At 35.4% G+C, this 19,609-nt stretch overlaps 1 protein-coding gene across 2 annotated transcripts; it reads left to right on the top strand.

Moving 5' to 3' along the window:
• The first annotated feature begins 4,276 nt into the window (after positions 1-4,276).
• Positions 4,277-17,163, top strand: pip5k1aa (phosphatidylinositol-4-phosphate 5-kinase, type I, alpha, a). Of its 2 annotated transcripts, XM_060865758.1 has the most exons (16): positions 4,277-4,577; positions 6,240-6,320; positions 8,471-8,505; positions 8,607-8,696; positions 9,123-9,253; positions 9,433-9,550; positions 10,082-10,234; positions 11,204-11,503; positions 12,216-12,412; positions 12,960-13,043; positions 13,154-13,202; positions 13,305-13,389; positions 14,189-14,395; positions 14,606-14,675; positions 14,755-14,788; positions 15,906-17,163. In XM_060865758.1, exons 2-15 carry the CDS (start codon positions 6,275-6,277, stop codon positions 14,762-14,764), a joined length of 1,575 nt encoding a protein of 524 aa, XP_060721741.1. In that variant the 5' UTR covers positions 4,277-4,577; positions 6,240-6,274; the 3' UTR covers positions 14,765-14,788; positions 15,906-17,163. The 2 variants fall into 2 exon arrangements, with proteins under 2 accessions (XP_060721741.1, XP_060721740.1); XM_060865757.1 differs by lacking the exons at positions 4,277-4,577; positions 6,240-6,320 and adding an exon at positions 7,352-7,433.
• The last annotated feature ends 2,446 nt before the right edge of the window (positions 17,164-19,609 follow it).

Here is a 19,609-nt window from a genome sequence, read left to right as displayed (position 1 = left end):
AGGTGTTTATGTGTGGAGCTAAAACAGGCTAAATAAATGAAGTGTTTGTAGATCACAGAGCGATTAGTTTAAAAAACTAACCAATCACCTTATTGTCATTCTAGCAGAAAGCCTAAGATAACATAGGCGGTGGCTATATTGGTCACACCTGTGCTATCTCATACCTCCTCCAGGTAAAATAAAATGATCATTAATTTTGGCTTGTTGCATTAAACAAGCACGAATTTGTTGCCAATGCCAATATTTTGATATGATAAAGTAATTTACACATATTAAATAATAATCATATCACATGTCTATTTTTCCAGCTGACCACTCCATTTGAAACAGTATATCAAATATCACTTAATTTTTCTGAATTAATGTGAATCAATACTCCAAGGTACTTAATGTTTGTAACAATTGATTCCATAATTGAATCTTCTTCTTCTTCTTCTTCTTCTTCTTCTTCTTCTTATTATTATTATTATTATTGTGAAATTTGTAGATAATTGTACCCTTCCTGGACTGCATTTCATATTTTTCAAATCATATATATGCAATATCAAAGCTGTACAGTCCTTCAACACAAATACAATAAAAGTGTATGATTTTACAAGACATACAATGTGATCTCATGAGGAATTTGTACAAAATGGAGGCTTTCATTATATTTCTTATGAATAAAGTTATGAGAAAGGGTAAAAACACCAAGCCTAACATTATGCACAGGTCTCTGTTATATTTTGTCATGTTAAAAGTCATGCATGACCATAATTTACTGCTATTACTGAACACTATTCCTTGAATAAGGGGGCATGGTGGCTTAGTGGTTAGTACGTTCGCCTCACACCTCCAGGGTTGGGGGTTCGATTCCCACCTCTGCCTTGTGTGTGTGGAGTTTGCATGTTCTCCCTGTGCCTCGGGGGTTTCCTCCAGGTGCTCCGGTTTCCTCCCCCGGTCCAAAGACATGCATGGTAGGTTGATTGGCATCTCTGGAAAATTGTCCGTAGTGCGTGAATGAGAGTGTGTGTGCCCTGAGATGGGTTGGCACTCCATCCAGGTGTATCCTGCCTTGATGCCCGATTACGCCTGATATAGGCACAGGCTCCCCGTGACCCGAGGTAGTTCGGATAAGCGGTAGAAAATGAATGAATATTAAAATTAGTCACACTTGGTGCATTTTCTGGAGGAAATAGATCTTCTAAGCATTTTGGAGAATCTGTGAACCTTTGCATTTAATTCAGTTGATTTCAGCGTAGTTTATGGAATTCTTTTAACAATTGATACAAAGCAGCTTTACATTGTCACAAAGCAGCTTTATAGAAATCTGGATTTAAATTGTATGAAAGTGTACATAATGAGCAGGATGGAGGTGACAGTGGCAAGGAAAAACTCTGAGATGACATGAGAAAGAAACTTTGAGACGAACCAAACTCAAAATGGAACCCATCCTCTTCTGAGTGACATCAGATGGCGGGATTGTAAAATCAGGAAAGCAAGTATGAGCATATTAGAGTTTTAACCTTAAAGTGTTTAGTATAAAAAATGGTGTCTTTAGGCTATCCAAGGTAGAACATCCACAGCCATGTTTAGGGTGTCATTGTGGTACAATTCACAGCAAACCCATTGTGATCTTTCTTCTGTTTTTCCCCAAGTAATCACTGATGTTTTTAGTGTCTAAAAAGATATAAATAGTTATTTATTGCATAATATCTTACTTTATATATGGTCATACAAACCTTTTTCTGTAACACACATTTTTTTGAAAAAATAATCTTCGTAAATCTAACTTTTTTTATAAAGTCATGAAATAGTAACTTTCGTTATTATATGAACTGTATTATATGAACTTTCGCGTCATTATATGAACTGTCTGTGTTCCATCTGAATAAATATAGCATTACATTACTAAGAAGTACTACCTCTATACATTAAAAGGCCAGGTTTACACTGTATAATTTTCAGCACAATTTGTCAAAGAACTCATAATAATCTATTGTCCAAGACCAGAGGTCTTGCAATAATTTTATTTAGGACTGTAAATGCATTAGAATGTATCCTGTTAATATTCGTTTCTCTGGCTATTATATGCATTTACAGTATGTGTGTACACTATTCGTCACACATACTTCACCATTTCTTTATAATCTCCTCCCTTGAACTACCAGGATATAAATTGTTAAGTGGTACTTGATTGCAGTATCAGTATATGATATATAAATCTCCTTTATTGAATTATCCATAACACACCCACTTCAAAAATACTATGTCTATATATTCTGTGCTGTGATATGGCTGCCGTGCCAAGCCTGGACAAAAGCTCGCCACGCACCTGGGCTCTCTTGAACTTTACATCACTAATTAACAAGACAGTAAACCCCTTAAAGCCTAGTAACTATTATCAATTATGCAGTATGCCTTAAAATATGTTACAATTTTAATCTAAACTATCCAGAACTCTCTGAGATCAACAAACTGGCTAAGTACAGGTAAACATACGGTGATTGGATTGATATGTTCCATAATATAATATAATATAATATAATATAATATAATATAATATAATATAAGGTGTTCCATATAATATAATATTATAAATTATATCCAGATATTTAGTACTTAAGATTAAGATAAGTATTTAGATTAAGATTAAGTATAAGATATATAAGGAGAGTATTTCCCATATAAATCCAGGTTTAGATGTCTCTGTGTGTATATATATATATACTATGATTTGTTAATGGATTCTGTGCTGATGAACACACATCTTTGGTTCTGTTCTAACTAAAGAACATGAGGAATCAAGCCATCCTCTCCTCAGTCTAACAGGAAAACCTGGCACCATTAGAATGTTCAGTCACAATATTCTGGAAGTCTTCTCTGGTGTTGGAGGGATAAATATACAGTAATAACCTGTTAATACAGTTAATTGTAGTGAGATGCTTAATGATGAGGGTGAAGAGCACTACACACTTTCAAGGACTAGTTCCATGCTACATGATTGACGGGACTGATGAACTCAATGTGACAACAGAAATTATGGACCAGGCATCTCGACTGTGCTTGTTTCTTTTTATGTTTATTATTGACTTCTTCAAATGCAAATGCACACCTGTTTTTTCCCCAGATTGAACTCTGATGTCTGTTTGCTTCTGCAGACCTTTGGCTTTTATATGCACAATGAGTAATCACTGATTCAGAGTTAAAACTTCTGTTGTTTGAGAAAGTTGATAATGCGTGTCATGAAACCTATCAACCCAGGTTGGATTTGTTTGCTTTTGCCATTTCAAAACTTAACCTACGCTGAAACTATACAAGAACTTTGTTCAACTGGCTCTGAGCAGCAGGCCTCAGAACAGCGTCAGTGCAACTTATCACAAATTCTTTCAAAACTGAACAAAAGAGGTTTTTGATTGTTTTTAAGATCTGGTCACTGTGTAGCAAATAACATTATATGGACAAAGGTTTGTAGACACCTGACCATCATGTGAAAAAAAGCATGGAAATCTCGATGTTCTTCTTATGTTAGTAACAAGCTACTCAGCTAACAATGGTGAGTGATTTAACTGAGTGAATAAGTGCATTCTATATATAAGTCAACTGATCTAAAACAAATGCTTAATATATACCATATATTTTGAAAGCTATTTAAAGCAGGAAAAAATGGCCCAAGCTTAAGGATCTGAGCAAATTTGACAAGTGCCAAATTATGATGGCAAGATAACTGAGAGCATCCCTAAAACCGCAAGCATCTTACGGTGATCCCAGGATGTAGTGGTTAGAGCATATGCAAAGTGATAGAATAAAGGACAGGGTCATAGGCACCCAAGGCTCACTAATGTGTGCGTAGACTGAAGGCTCGCCTGAATGGTTTGGTCTCACAGAATAGCAACTGGAGCACAAATGGCTGAAAAAGTTGAAAATGCTGGCGAAAGGTGTCAGAACCTTAGCTATAGGTATCCTATCCACCACCGAAAGCTCCGACAATGTTCATATAAAATAAGAACTAGACTGTGGAGCAATGGAAGTTGGTGGATTTTTTAACATTTTTAACGTTGCATCATACTATTCAGGAGCTTGATATTAATATATTTAATATTTTTAGAATGATGCAATTGTATAGTTATTCTGAATGCTGTGCAATATTACATTTAAGAGATTAACAAATTAACAAATTTATTATAACTGTCACAACTTGGTCCTTGAAGTGAAAGTCTAGCATCCATGTTTGTGTGCAACAGTGTTATGGCACTGAACAACCACTAAATGGCGCATCATAAATTTCAATACATAGACAGCAAGCTTTTAAGGATGTTATTAGAAAAGAGAAGGAAATGGATGGCACTGAAAGTATGCGGAGGAGATTTGACAAACACGGCGAATTAGGGGTGTAGTCTTCTCGATGAAGAAGAAGTAGAAGAAGAAACAATTATTAATAACAAGAAGACTATCAACAGAAGGGATAAACTTTGCTAAACAATACTGCAACAAGAAAAAGTACAACTTTGCACGACGACTCATTCTACTGTCTCTTTGGAAGCAACAAGTGAAGAGTAAACAATCGACAAAAAAAACAAAAAAAAAAACAAGAAGAGGTTAGCCGACTACGTGTGACTTGCTATAAAACATTTGTATATTCGTTTAAAAACATATTTAACGTCATCTACTGACCAAGACTTAACATGTAAGCAAATTGGCTAGACGGTTTGAGCAGCTAAGTGTTAACTGTTTGCTAGCTAGCTAAGAGGGTTTTTTTTTTTTACTAGTAATCCAACCTGTTCGATTACGTGTTGGGTGAATGATTTATGACTAAATATATCGTGCCGACTAAATAAATCTAACTTTCTAGCACTGAAACCAGATACCTGGCTATCATCAGTGGTCTAGCCGCTGTTTTGAAGCTTATATTTTGTAGGTAACGTTGCCAACTCTTTTCAGGGAAAAGTAAATAAAGCACGCTTGACGTTGTTAGATGACGCAACAGACTCATTTGCATATTGACTTTATTACCTTGACCATTGGCAAATTATGTTACATACTAATGAACATATGGATGATTAATAGATGATGAGTGTTTCTCAAATATTTCACTTCTTGCATGAAGGAGTCATCTTTAGTCCTGGTGTTTACAAGTTAACTTATTTATTAGTTTATATTTACAAATTGATGGACTTTCTATCAAGAAATATGATAAAAATAAGCAGTGATAGTGAAGGAAATGGTTACTTGCTTTTATTACTTGTAGATACGGCTAAGAAGAGAGATAGTAACTCATTTCCAGCATTTAGCAGACACCATTATCTAGAGCGACTTCCATTTTATCTCATTTTTAAGGGCTAAGGGTTAAGGGCCTCGCTCAGGGGCCCAACAGTGGACGTGGGTTTTGAACTCACAACCTTCTGATTGGTAGCCTGACACCTTAACCACTAACCTGTTTAATTAATTGTATTGAAATTGACTAAACTGGGATTATACACTCACTTTCCAGTTTATTAGGACATCTGCACATTCATGCAGCCAATCAATGTGGCAGAATAAAATTTTGAGCCTGATGTGATCTGCTGTTGGAGCCTATCTACGTTGATGTTTTGTGCATGCTGAAATACATTTCTGCATTTCTGTTTACCAGAGTGATTATTTGACTTACTGGACTTCATTCCTGGAACCTTGAACCATTTTCCTGTGACCTATAATGATCCCAAAGAACTGTTGCTCACTTACCTATTTACTTACTTACTTATTTACTTACTTACTTACTTACTTACTTTTTTGTTTTTCAAGCCATCCTTTGTGAACGCTGGAGATTGCTGTGTTTGAAAATCCCTGAAGGTCACCAGTTTCCGAAATACTCAAACCAATCCATTTGGCAGCAAATTCCATTAGAATTTCCATGAAAATGTTTGATGTGAACTTTAAATGAAGCTCTAGTTTGTATCTCCATTTTTTTTTTTTTTATGTTTTGTTGCCGCCATGTGATCATCTGACTAGATAGCTGCATGAATGCGTAAGTGTACCTAATAAAATGGACAATGAGTATATGTCCTGAATCTACACATATAACTGCTATATGTTTGTCATAATGAATGGATATGGCATCCCATGTCATATGATCTCAATATTCTTAGAAGTGCCTTAGGGTTTGGTAGAGAAGCTGAACAAACAGCCTTATATTGACTAAGGAGCAAACTTGTTGCACTTGAACTCTACTTATGCAAAATATTGTATGTACAAAAAAATGTTTTTGCTTCTGTTTCCAGATACTGTAAGTGACCTATGAAACGTCCTCTAGAAAATGGCTACAGCTGATCCAGTCCCTACCGAGGGAGCTTTCTCCAATAGTAAGTGTCAACACAGGAGATAAAAAAATTAATGAGATATTTACTTACAAGTACCGAAACAACGGCTGAATGAACCTTCTCGAAAAGCATTCCCACTTTCACTTCTTCACTGTAATGACCTGGTTTGGTATATGTGAATCTAAAATGCTTGTCTTAATGGATTTTGCAGTCTTAAAGGGCTGATTTATTTTTTCATGAATACTTCAAAGGGGTCTCTAACTATTTTGAAATGTGGTAGAATCGAGCCATATACATGATATGGTTCTGATAAACACTTACCAGGTCTGTAACAAATATATTTTTCTTTCATCACAGATTTAAGTAGTAATTAAATCTGTTAAATCAGTTTTGACTGATAGAGATATGACCTTTAAGGGCACTCTATATCTACAGTATCAGCTCTATTTGTGTGTCCTTGCTCTGTAAAATGGTGCGATTGGATAATATGGGAATATTAAATTTAAACAGAAGCTTAGTAGCTATTATTATACTTGCAGGAGGGCTGGATCCTGGGCTATCCTTATCATCTCTGGATTTCTTAGTTACAGAATGAAATTTTAGCTGTTCTAATTTTTTTTAAGGCTGCTATTTATGTACGACATTTTGAGTTCTGAGGTCTGCAAGACATCAAAGTATGACACATTATCTGCTTCACCATCTGACTTGTTTGCTTAACCAAAATCTACCCTCCCTGTTTTTTCTTTTTTCTTCTTATTTATCTCCTATCTCTATCTCTATAATTAAAACATTACTTTGCTGCTTTTTAGTAGAGTAGGTTTTACAGTAGTTCTTACTTTAGACGACTTAACGTAGGCATCCTTTGGTTAAATCTGTAACAGTTTGCTGTTTTGAGAATGTAAACACTCCTTGTAGCTTGCTAGATTGTTGTTTACAAAAAAACACATTCATTAAGCTGAATGCAGCATTGAGTTGCTTTTATAGCCATTTTTTACTACTTAATTCTCAGAAGGCTTATACAAATCCACCCTCTGCAGTGAATTACTGTCATTATATTAGAGAATTGTCTGACCACTAGAAGTATCATTATGACTAGTTTTGATGTTTGTTCTTCAGATGTGGTTACTCTGTTATGGAGATTGTTTCCCCACCGAGGTACAAGTGCATGGGTGTGTGTGTGTGTCAGAATGCCTGTGTTGAAGTTTAAACATTTTAAATTTCCTGTAGTGCTTTTGTTACTGCTGTTTTGTTACTGTTACTATTTTTAGTATGCGCAGATGTGTTGTCGTTTAACAAAAGGGGGAAAAAAATAGACCCTGAAACTGTATCGGCGACCACGGGGCAGGTGTTTGTGCATGCTGTGCACCAGTAACTGTGTGTTTTTGTATGTATGTGTATTTGTGTGTGTGTTTTTGTGTTTGTGTGTGTGTGTGTGTGTGTGTACGTTTACCTCTCAATGATTGCCTGTTCCTTCCAAGCCAAACTTTTTTATTGATTAATATATGTAGGACAAGGTTTGAGAGGAATAAAGGTAATAGTCATTACCTTTGATCATTACTCAGAGGAACTAACAACTGTGCATATAATCTTTGTTCTATGCAAAATGGATCACGTTCATTGAATAACTACCTAAACTGTCGAAAAAAATATCAAGCTGTTCCAAAAAATAATATATATATATATATATATATATATATATATATATATATATATATATATATATATATATATATATATAGAAACCACTTAGAACCACTGCCTCAGGTTTGTGTGTCTGCTTTTGTAGCCCATCTGCCTCAAAATTGAACATTAATGTGTTCTGAAATACTGCCAGCTTGAATCAGTCTTACCATTCCGCTCAGATTTTTCTGCCACTCCATGGATTTTTTTTCTGTGCTATTTTGTATAAACTCTAGACACTCTCATGTGTGAGAATCCCAGGGGATCAGCAGTCTGTCACCAACAACCATGACAAACCGCTGACCAATCCGTGTCAAACAAGCAAGCATTTCAGTCACTGAGATCACTTTTTCACCTCTTGTTCTGATGTTTTAATGTCAATATTAATTGAAGACCTGTATCTGCATGATTTTATGCATTGTGCTGTTAGGCTACTTGCATGAATGAGCATGTTTACAGGTGTTCCTATATGTCCGTACATGGAGCTGAAATTTTTCTTTATGTTCATATAGGACCTGCTGGAACTCTAAGGATGGCGTCTGTTGAAGTAAGAATAAATTGCTGCTTTCACAAACCCATTTAAACATTTGTCCAGTTGTATTCTCAGTACAGTGGAATATATTTTGGTCTCATCACCACAATTTCCAGGGCCAGACCTCTTTGAGTTCATCACAGACCAATAAGAGAACCATCGGTCATCGTGGGATTGACCCTACAGGGGAGACGACATACAAAAAGGCAAGCAAGCTAAGTGAACTCACATATAGACACACAATGGATCAGTTGCTATTGTGGCACTGAACCAAGTGACATAATGTTTTTTTAGTTGACTGTTTAACATGGAAGGTTCTTTGTACCAGTTCATAAATTGGGAAACTGCAATGTTTGTTTTCTCGACACCTGGCCAAATATTTAACACACCCAAAAGTTATTTGAGGTTGAAGGTTAGATTTTTTGCTGATATGGCCTTTCAGGCCTTTCTCCAGTAGTACAAGCAGAATTTCAACGATGTTGCATGAATATTGTGTAACAATGGCAATTATTTAGTGCTTTGTAACCTCGATCACGCCTGTGACCATGAACTGTGTTTTATATGTATGTACAGTATGGGATGAAGCACAGATAATCTGATTAGTATGTATTTCATCTATCTTAATTTGTTAGACAACTTCATCTGCCCTGAAAGGTGCGATCCAGCTGGGCATTGCACACACTGTGGGCAGTTTGAGCCAGAAGCCAGAGAGAGATGTTCTCATGCAGGACTTTGAAGTAGTGGAGAGTATTTTCTTTCCCAGGTGTGTCCTTGTATGTGAAGTGGCTATGAATTGATACTGATTATCATAAACATGATTAAATATCTTGTGCAGATAATGTTACTGCAATTTATAAAGTCCTGATTGCATGTTTATTCCCTGAATTGCTCTTTAACACTTCCTTGTTTTTCTCTCTCTCTCTTTCTCTCTTCCACAATAAGTGAGGGCAGTAATTTAACTCCTGGACACCACCATGGCGACTTCAGGTTTAAAACCTATGCCCCAATTGCCTTCCGCTACTTCAGAGAGATGTTTGGAATACGGTCTGATGACTACCTTGTAAAGTTTTCCACTTTCTTTAATCACTACAACAATTACATTTAAATACACAGTCATTAGAATGTATACTGCTGACTGACAGAAATAAAGTTAAAGACTATTTCTGAAAAAAACCGTGAACATTTTAAAAGGATAATCTTATTGAAAATTTATAATCAGCGATAAACAAAATCATAATTGTTGTATGCTGTGACATGTTTGGCTAATTGAGAATTCTGCTACTATAATCCCAGTATTTGTCATAAAAGCTTGTAAATTATTTTTAGCCTAGCTACAGTCAGCTCTTCTTGACCTGTCTTTTGGTTGTTTTGGTGTTTTTTGGTTACAAATTTCTAACCAGTGCCTCAAAAAACCCTTCAAATTGACTGCTCGAATTTAGTTCCAGATAAATTAATATGATCATAAATAAATATGATAATACCACACTTAATGTTAATTAATATTAAGTAGTGTAATTTAAAGATGATTAAAACAGATGGAGTCATTAAGTATTGCTGTTATTTATTGTGAATGCGCTTGTGTGTTCTGCAGTATTCTCTGTGTAACGATCCCCTGATAGAGCTGTCAAACCCCGGAGCCAGCGGGTCTGTCTTTTATGTCTCCAGTGATGATGAGTTCATCATTAAAACTGTCCAGCACAAGGAGGCAGAGTTCCTGCAAAAATTACTGCCTGGGTACTTCATGGTGAGAAAAATGTCTTCTTTTTCTACTTTCGTATTTTCCTGTTCTGGGTCACCACAGCGAATCATCTGTTTCCACCTATTATCCTCGGCATCCTCTACTCTCGCACCAGTTACCTTCATGATCTCATTTAACACATCTATATATCTCCTCTTACTGTACCTGGCAGCTTCATCTCCAACATCAGTGGTGAGAAAAATGTATTGTTTGTAAATGTAAATCTCTGTTTTTCTGTTAGTGTACAGTGCTTTAAAACTCGCTTGCTATATTCTCTTGCTATAGTTGCTCTATAGTTTCATAAATGTTCTTTCGGCTGCTCCCTGTTCGGGGTCACCACAGCACATCATCTGGTCCACGTATAAGATTTGGCACAGGTTTTACGCTGGATGCCCTTCCTGACTTAACCCTCCAATTTTACCTTGGCTTGGGACTGGCAATGACAGTTAACTGGCTGGATTAGCTTCCTGCCTAAAATCGAACCCTGGCTGCGGGATCCTGCCACTGGACTACCAGGAGGCAGCTAGTTTCACAAATAGCATCACTTTATTCATATATCAATTATGTCTTTTTCTCTTTCAAAAGATTATTATAATTCCATATATTTATTTATTATACTTACGTTTTTTAAGTGTCACAGCAGCACAAGGGCATTTAAAAAAATCATACCTGTTTGCCAAGTTTTTCTTGCCTGGAATTCTTATAGGAAAGTAAATAATAAATGGATTGCCTTTGCTAAGAAAGATACAAAAATGTTATTGTACCATCAAACAAAGTAAAAGAAGAAAAAAAATTAGGCTCTACCAAATGGGACTGGCTTTATTGTGAAAGCACTAAGCTACTTAAGGCAGCATCCATCCATCCATCCATCTTCTACCGCTTATCCGCTTAAGGCAGCATACTCAGTGATATTTAGTCATAGTGAATTTAACAAGATTGGTTTATCACTTTTAAATTACATTTTTTTTCTTACAGAACCTCAACCAAAACAAGCGTACACTTCTGCCAAAGTTCTATGGCCTCTACTGCATACAGGCTGCAGGGAAGAACATCCGCATTGTGGTAATGAACAACTTGCTGCCACGCGCTGTGCCCATGCACCTTAAATATGACCTGAAGGGCTCCACATACAAGCGTCGTGCCTCACCTAAAGAGAGAATAAAGAGTGTCCCCACCTATAAAGACTTGGACTTCATCCAGGACCTGCCCGAGGGCCTAGTACTGGAGACAGATCATTACAATGCACTATGCAAGACCATCCAACGAGACTGCCTGGTGAGAGAAAAGAACATTTACCCTAGTCGTGCCTTCCTCTTATCATTTGACAGCTACTACTAGCTGATGCTGAGTATTGCTGTGATCAGTCTCATCCAGAAGGAAAGCCAAGTTTACTTCCTCTTTTACTATCCAAGGCTGTAAAATCGTGCTGTGGAAACACTTCCACACCTAAAGCCTTATTCTGACATGATTATTTTTTACATAGAGATGTGGGGTAATATAATTATTACTGGAATACATTTGATTTTACGTAAGTGGATTTGGATGTTTAGCCACACTTACAAATGTATGAATTCACTATGTTAGAAAACATGGAATTTTTATTTTAAAGTAAAATAGTCACACACCTTTTTAAGGCTATTCCCCCAAAGATTAAATTAAATTATAAAAGTAGTGAATTATACTGGTCATAATTAACAAAAATATTTGCTTACTTTGGTGATTAATCTGGTTGTTACAATTAGTCCATATCAAACATGATGATCTACACCATGTGGTTTGTGATACAGTACCTGTCTGAGAAGATGAAAGTAAGTTTAAGAAAATGTCTAGCATAATTTTTATTTATTGAGCAGACTGTATATCAGTTATATATCACTTAATCAGTTAACCATATAGCCTAAATAAAACGGATATTCACCATGAGGTTTCAAACATGTGGTCAACTGCTTTAGGATCATCATGATTGCATATTGTGTCAACATTTTAGTTGCTGCAGAGCTTTAAGATCATGGACTACAGTCTACTCGTGGGGATTCACAATGTGGACCGGGTGTCAGGAGAAGAGGCATCTGTGCCAGTGCATGATCAGAAGAAAAATCAGGGCCAGAAGCCCCTCTACTGCACAACCATGGAGGCAATTCAGGGAGAAGTCAAGGGCAAGAGTGCACCACAGTGCACTGAGAGGTTAGACACAACCTAACCAGTGTGAAAAGCTTGTATTTAATATAAAACGCCTCGTCTGCAAACGGACAACATTTTAAACCTTAAGATGAGTTGTATATATGTGCACTGTTAAATATGTGGATAGAGTAGTTTAGAGCTCACTTCATTGTAGTTTAAGGCTCATTACTACTTCTTATTGCATATAGTGTACATACAGCGGGGCAGTAGTGGCTCAAGTGGTTAAGTTTTCGGGTTGTTGATTAGAGGATCAGGGTTTAAGCCCCAGCACTGTCAATCTGCCACTGTTGGGCCCTTGAGCAATGCCATTAACCCTCTCTTCTCCTGTGGTGCTGTATCATGGCTGACCCTGTGCTCTGATCCTAACCTCCAACTTTGGTATATGTGAAGAAAGAATTTCACTCTGCTGTAATGTATATCTGAAAAAATAAAGGCTTCTATTCTATACACAGATATCCATGTGCATCTTTGTGGCGTCAAATCAAGCATATCTCCTGAGCCTTTTTATCTTTATCATTTGATTGTGTTCTTTGTGTTTCTGTCACTGAAGCACGGGAGGAATGCCAGCACATAGCCCAAAGGGGGAGAGGCTGCTGATCTTTATTGGTATCATTGACATCCTCCAGTCCTACAGGTACCACACTTCAGTGAAGTTTATGCTGTTGATGTTTTTATTATATCAAGTAACATATCTATTTTTTAAAACCTGTATGAATCTCTGCATTTATTTTTTACTTTTTTTAGGTTTGTGAAAAAGTTGGAGCACTCGTGGAAAGCCTTGGTTCATGATGGGGTATGTGGTATACTTACCTGGAAAAAAAACAAATGTATTTACAACCTCTTTATTTTGGAAAAAACTGTTTGTTTATTCATTTCGTTATTTATTTTTTTTCAGGACACAGTGTCAGTACACAGGCCTGGCTTCTATGCAGAACGCTTCCAGAAGTTCATGTGCAATACCGTTTTCAGGAAATCTTCACGTAAGTCCAAGTTATGTCATGTGTCAAATGTCCGATCCGGTTTATTTTTTTATTGGCTTGCAGAAATTAATAAGGTGACGGGAATTGTTAATTATTGTCAAGTGCCTTCCTGATGGCGAACGTGTTGAAATAACCCATTATTAAAATTCCATTTACCTATTAGCACAAGATGCAGTACGACAAATTTAATTGTGATAAAATTTACAGTTTCTGAGAAACTGTAAATTTTATCACAATTAAATTTACAGTTTCTGAGAAACTGTAAATTTTATCACAATTAAGTTTACAGTTTCTCAGAAACTGTAAACTTAATTGTGATAAAATTTACAGTTTCTGAGAAACACTAGTGGCCTTAGTTCCACCCACATTTATAAACACACCCCATCTTTGCCTATGGTCTCTGAATCTTGTCCTGTATATGTGTTTTAAGTATTATGCAATTTTACACAACACCCATAGTTTTGTATTATGCAAAAAGTATTAAAAAAAATCTATTGTGGTTGAAATTAATAGCAGAGGATTTTATCAGTTTTACTTCAGCCAAAGAATAACGGGGAAAAAAAAAGCATTTTGGTTCTTAAAATATGGGCTAAAACTTTGCACTATAGCCCCACTATTGGGTAGATTCAACATACCTCACTTGCTTGAATAATCGGAAGTAAACTTAGTATTAACTTGACCAAATTTCTTGTTTAATCTAGTTGATTTCTTTAGGCATAGAATCTACATAAAAATAACGGTATATAGGAATAAAATAAGCACTATATGCTTAGACCCCTTGTTTCTCCCTCCTCCCTAGTTAAAATGTCCCCTTCTAAGAAAATGCGTGGAGTCACTGCAGGGCAACGCAAAGGAAACATTGCAGTGGCTGGACATAGCCAGCAGGGTCAGCCGCTGGTTATGGCAGCGCACACAAATGCAGAACAAACTCAACCAGACGAAGAGTCGACTCCGATACATATCGACAATGCCGTGTCTCCTACCTCAGAGACACCAGGAAGTGGAGGTAAGAGGGGTGGAGGAGTGGGGTGATGGGGGATAATTGCTAAAGAACTGCATATTTTTCATTTCTTGTTGAAAATGAAACTGAAAGTTGGTGTGTACTGTTGATGCTGTGAGGTGGTGCATTGTGGGAATACATGCATAGTTGCTTAGTCCTCGTACACGAATAATAGAAATGTTGCTTTGAATCACTACTAGTATTTTTTCCTCACAGAAAACGACCCTAGCCCTGACCTCATTACTAGCCCTCTTGCAAGTGACTTAGCTGATGCAACACTCTCAAGGTGCGTAGTTGTATGTGTGTGTCATTTTTCAGCAACACGTGTGCTGCCTCTGTGTAATCTACCTTGCAATGTTTTTCAGAGAGGAATAGCGGAAGATAAATTGTGCTAAAAAGGTAAGATTCATAGCAAGGTTTGATTTTATACTTCTGCATCTTTAAATCTGTGAGCCTGTGAGAGTGTCATGTGCACATAACATTTACATTAGTGCCTTCTCTCACAAACAGTAAGTTTAGAATAATAATCTAACATATCTAGCTACGGGAACCAGTATATTTTGTCTCCACGTTTTTTTGTTCATTTTTACACTGCAATTGTAGTGGTTTTGTTTTGGGGAATAGTAACAATTTAATTGATTGTTAGTTCATTTAAAGCTTTTCTAAACCTATGGTACCAGATAATACTGCATATTTCTTAATGGAAAGAGATAGAATTTCCACTCATCTGGCAGTCAAGATCTTAATTAACCATCAAACATCAGAATAAAGGAAACATAATCTCTGTGACTCTGACTGGGGTCAGGTTATTAATGGTTGATGCCAATGGGATGATTTGAATTTTTTGAAACCGCTGATCTGGGATTTTCACACAGAACCATTGGAGCTGTACAAAAAAAATAAAACCTCCAGTCCAAATGGAAACCCTTTGTTGATGGAAAAAGGTTCAGAGGAGAATAATTAGACTAGTTTGAGCTGAGAGGAAGTCATGGTAATCATCTGCTCTTGTAGCTCATCTACTTTAATTAGATAAACCTAAGATGCTTTTTCACACAACATTGTTGTACCGAGTGTTTATCTGTTCCTGTAGCCTTACCATAGTCTGGCCATTCACCTCTGATCCTGTTTCATCAACAAAGGGTTTCTGTCCATTTCTCACTCACATTTTTGTATTAAAAATTCATACTTAAATGCAGATGGAATTAGTGTGGCTTAATTGTGCCTGGTGCAAAAGCACCACCAAGAGGTGCAATTTGGTCATTTCATTTAGTAACAAGTAAGATACAGCACCTACCCATTATTAATGTTGTCTGCCAGTCACTTTAAACATTTAACTATAAAAAAGAAATGTAAACAAATACAATAGGGTTTCATCACAGCATGCTTTGATCACTAAATGTATAAATGGGCAACATTTTTTCCACATATAACATTGTAACTAATGTACTGCTTGCCTTGTTGCCTTATGTTAAGGAAATGGAAAGATTGTCATATCTTTATATGTTTTTTCTTTTAGGAAAAGTGATATACTGCTTTAAAGAAGACAATGTTTTTTTTGGACTGACATCAGCAGACATAACATGAGAAAAAGGCAGATACAGAAAGTACTTTACACTGCAGCGAAGCACACACAAGCTGCACAAAGATGTTCCACGGGTGACTTCTGCATCAACGGTTGCTGCTAAAAGACATGAAAAGTAAGATGTGTGTTAGGAATTCCAGACACATTCAGAACGTACCAAATATGAATCGTTGAAATCGTTTTAAAATAAAATTTAAAATTTTGTGCCTCTACACTTTATGCAAAATTATATAGGAAGTTGTTTGTTTTTTTATGAACATGGTTTAACACTGAGCCTTAAAGGTTCCCTTGCTAGGAAAAAGGAGAGGGGAAACTAACCGCTGTGATTTAACAGTTCCACTAGCAGAGGTTTGTTGTTGTTGTTTTTAAGTATTTAGAATTAAGTTTTTTTTTTTTTTTTACTTTTCAGACTCTGTAAATGTAGACTGTGAAAAAGGCAGGGTACATGTGCCAATGTAACCAAGACAAAGTCAACTTACTAAGAAAATGTTGCGTAGAGGTGCAGGATTAAGAAAAGTGTACAATATGTGAAGAACAAAACATATATCATGGTTTCTGACACACACTATGTATGTCAATATTAAAATTATTTAACAAAATCAAACAAAATAGTAGCCGCAAAGTTGTGGTGATCTTAAGCCCCAGCAGATCTTATTTAATCCTAACCAGAAGACCCAGAGTTAGTGTTGTTAAGTGAAAGAAATAGTATGTGACTTTAACCGATCAGTATATTATTCCAGTGCTTGCTGGATAAAACGTGTATGTTTTCTCATCTATTTGAGTTTTTTCTCATTAATATGCCTACTTCAGCTTTTTAGATATAATTGCATGCAAATAATAAAAACATCTTTCCGACTGTGTTTAATTGTGATCAAAATCGGGTGTGATTTGGCATGTGTAAATGGTACATGAATAATGTTGGCATTAAGTACGTTACATTTACTTTGTATAATTATTATATATTGTCATTTTTTGAATTGTTTATTAAAATGCTATCAAAATTTAGGTTTAATAGGCATATGTAAATACTAGGGTTGGTTTAAAATCTGGTACAGTGGGCCTCATTTATCAATCTGGAAACTAACAGATTTATTAGTGAACCATTAGTACAAGCATTTAAACAAGTCATTTTTGTATTTGTGAAAATCCTGTAATTTCCAAGAAACGTTTATATAAAACTCATGGTCCTAAATGTGTGTGAATTTACTCATAAGATCTGAAAATCATATAATTCACATTGATTACTGCACTTTTATATTAAGAATATATGCTGTTAAGTTAAAAGTGTTAATTTTTATTGTGTTTATAACATTATGCTGATGCATTTTCCAGAATGACTTCTAGACGTGCTTTGGAGTTTCCATGCTTGTTCATTAGGCCAGGGACTAAAAATACAATCAAGAACAGTTTGTGAAACCAGTTTTTTTTTAAATTATACTGTGAACAACCATGGATAAAAGTGAGTCAGAAGGACTTCCAGCTCTGTTGTTCAGCCGTTACTCTGATTATTCATTTCATGCTGCCGGATGTGAGCACACATGACCTTTTATGGAATTTGTGGGCGTCACTAAATGCAAATGAGTTGTATCAGGAAGACACACTGCACTTTACAGATGAAATATTTGCAGATCTGTCAGACAGTTCTAGTCCAGTTCTAGGCTTATGCAGACATTTGTACAAGTTTGCTAAAAGATTGATAAATGAGGCCTGCTTTTCTGATAAATATGCAGTTTTGATTTGAGAGCTTTATCTTACTGCTGTCTAATTAAGTCTCGTGAAATGTTTGTCAAAGCGGTGCATGCTGATTTTATACGAATTGTACTTTTTTGTTCATTTTCTTAAAATATAATGTCAACATTATATATTGGGGAATTCATATGGATTATTTTGTAAAAATTGGATTTTAGGATTTTTTTTTAGGTTCAAAAGAATGCACTTGCTTTGAATAGTTTACATATTTTATACGGTGTGTCTTACATTTTCATATTTGATTGCTTATAAAGTTCTCTTAATTCTCTGAATTAAGATTTATTATGAACATTGAGAAAGGAAACCTATTTTTGGAATTGGAAATCAATCATGGACATAAGTGATTTACAGTAAATATCAGTGTGGTAAAACAAAATAAGCCACTTTAAGATGCAAAAAAAAAACACTATTTATATATGTATTTTATTTCTTCAGAATTTTGAAACTGTATAATACCTACTGCCTTAGGGTTTATGCAATACAGTAAAGAAAATGTTTACAAAAATGCAATGTTACAAATTTTTAGGTTTTAAGGTGAATTCATTTAATACACTCAGCTGTGCTGAAAGTGACAAGTTAAAAAATAATGGGGTCATTTTGTGCGTGTGTGTGTGTGAATATATAAAATTATATATATATATATATATATATATATATATATATATATATATATATATATATATATAATTTTTTTTTTTTTTTTTTTTTTTAGATGAGAAATTCATTGTCTCTGTATGTCTTAAGTGATTTTGCATATCTTTGCATTCTATTTGTATGTATTTTTAAATGTTGGCCAAAAATCTTGCTAAGACACTTATGTATGTTTTGTTTTTCCTTTAATTTGTCACCTTTCTTAAGCGCCTTAAAATGAGGGCAATAAAAGCAATTTGACAAATCAACAAATAAGTAAAGATGTCATGCATTGCAAGGAGTTAATAAGATGTTTATATTCACAGAATTCATCCTCCTATTCATTCCTGTAATATAATAGCATAAGCTTGAAATTACACCTGCTTAAAACTGATTCATTATTTATTGGTGATCAATTTTTTTAGTCAAAACCAGTTGACACAAATCCATGCAACATTTGAAAGATTTCTGTAAATCCCGTAGATAATAAAACATAATATATGAGACATGAACTCACACTCAACTTGCTGGTGCTTCTAATGAGATACATTACAAGTAAAAACTTTAAAGTAAAAAAGAAATACAAGAAAAATAATTGTATGCATAAACACATACAAACATAAACAGGCTTTGGATCGAAAGTTTTGTACAAATGATTTTGATGAATGATGCCACAGAAAAGACTGACTATTGCACATTTAATACATCATTATTATTTGTAAGATCCAGAATTAGGAAATCACTTTGGATCCCTCATATCCAAGTCATCCTCTTTTTCAACATTTACAATCTGTCTGGTGCGACAAAGCCCCAAATACCAGCACAACCAGTCACAAGAACTGTGACCACCTCCATCCTAGTACATTCCTGCATCTCATTCAATTCTATTCAATTCTATTCTGTCATCTACAGCAGAACTTAGTGAACAGTCAGACCAACTGTTCATCCTTTTGAACATTGTAATTCATATTGCTGCTATTACCACCACCATTATACACTGCTAACATTATTCATGTAGCCTCATCTAATTTTGCACATCTGTTATTGTCGTTGCTGCTATTGTTATACTATTTGCACTTTCTTGAAATATTATATTAATATTTGCACTCCATCTCAATTTTGCACATCTATTAATGTTATTGCTGCTTTAAATACCTGGGTTATTCCTGACATTATTATAGTATATTGCACCCACTTGCAATACTACATTATACTGCATTTATATAATGTATAGTGTGTATGTACAGTCCTGGCATTCT

Source organism: Tachysurus vachellii, chromosome 3 (genome assembly GCF_030014155.1).
Source record: "Tachysurus vachellii isolate PV-2020 chromosome 3, HZAU_Pvac_v1, whole genome shotgun sequence".
Classification (NCBI taxonomy): Eukaryota; Metazoa; Chordata; class Actinopteri; order Siluriformes; family Bagridae; genus Tachysurus; species Tachysurus vachellii.
This window is presented reverse-complemented; position numbering and strand designations above follow the sequence as displayed.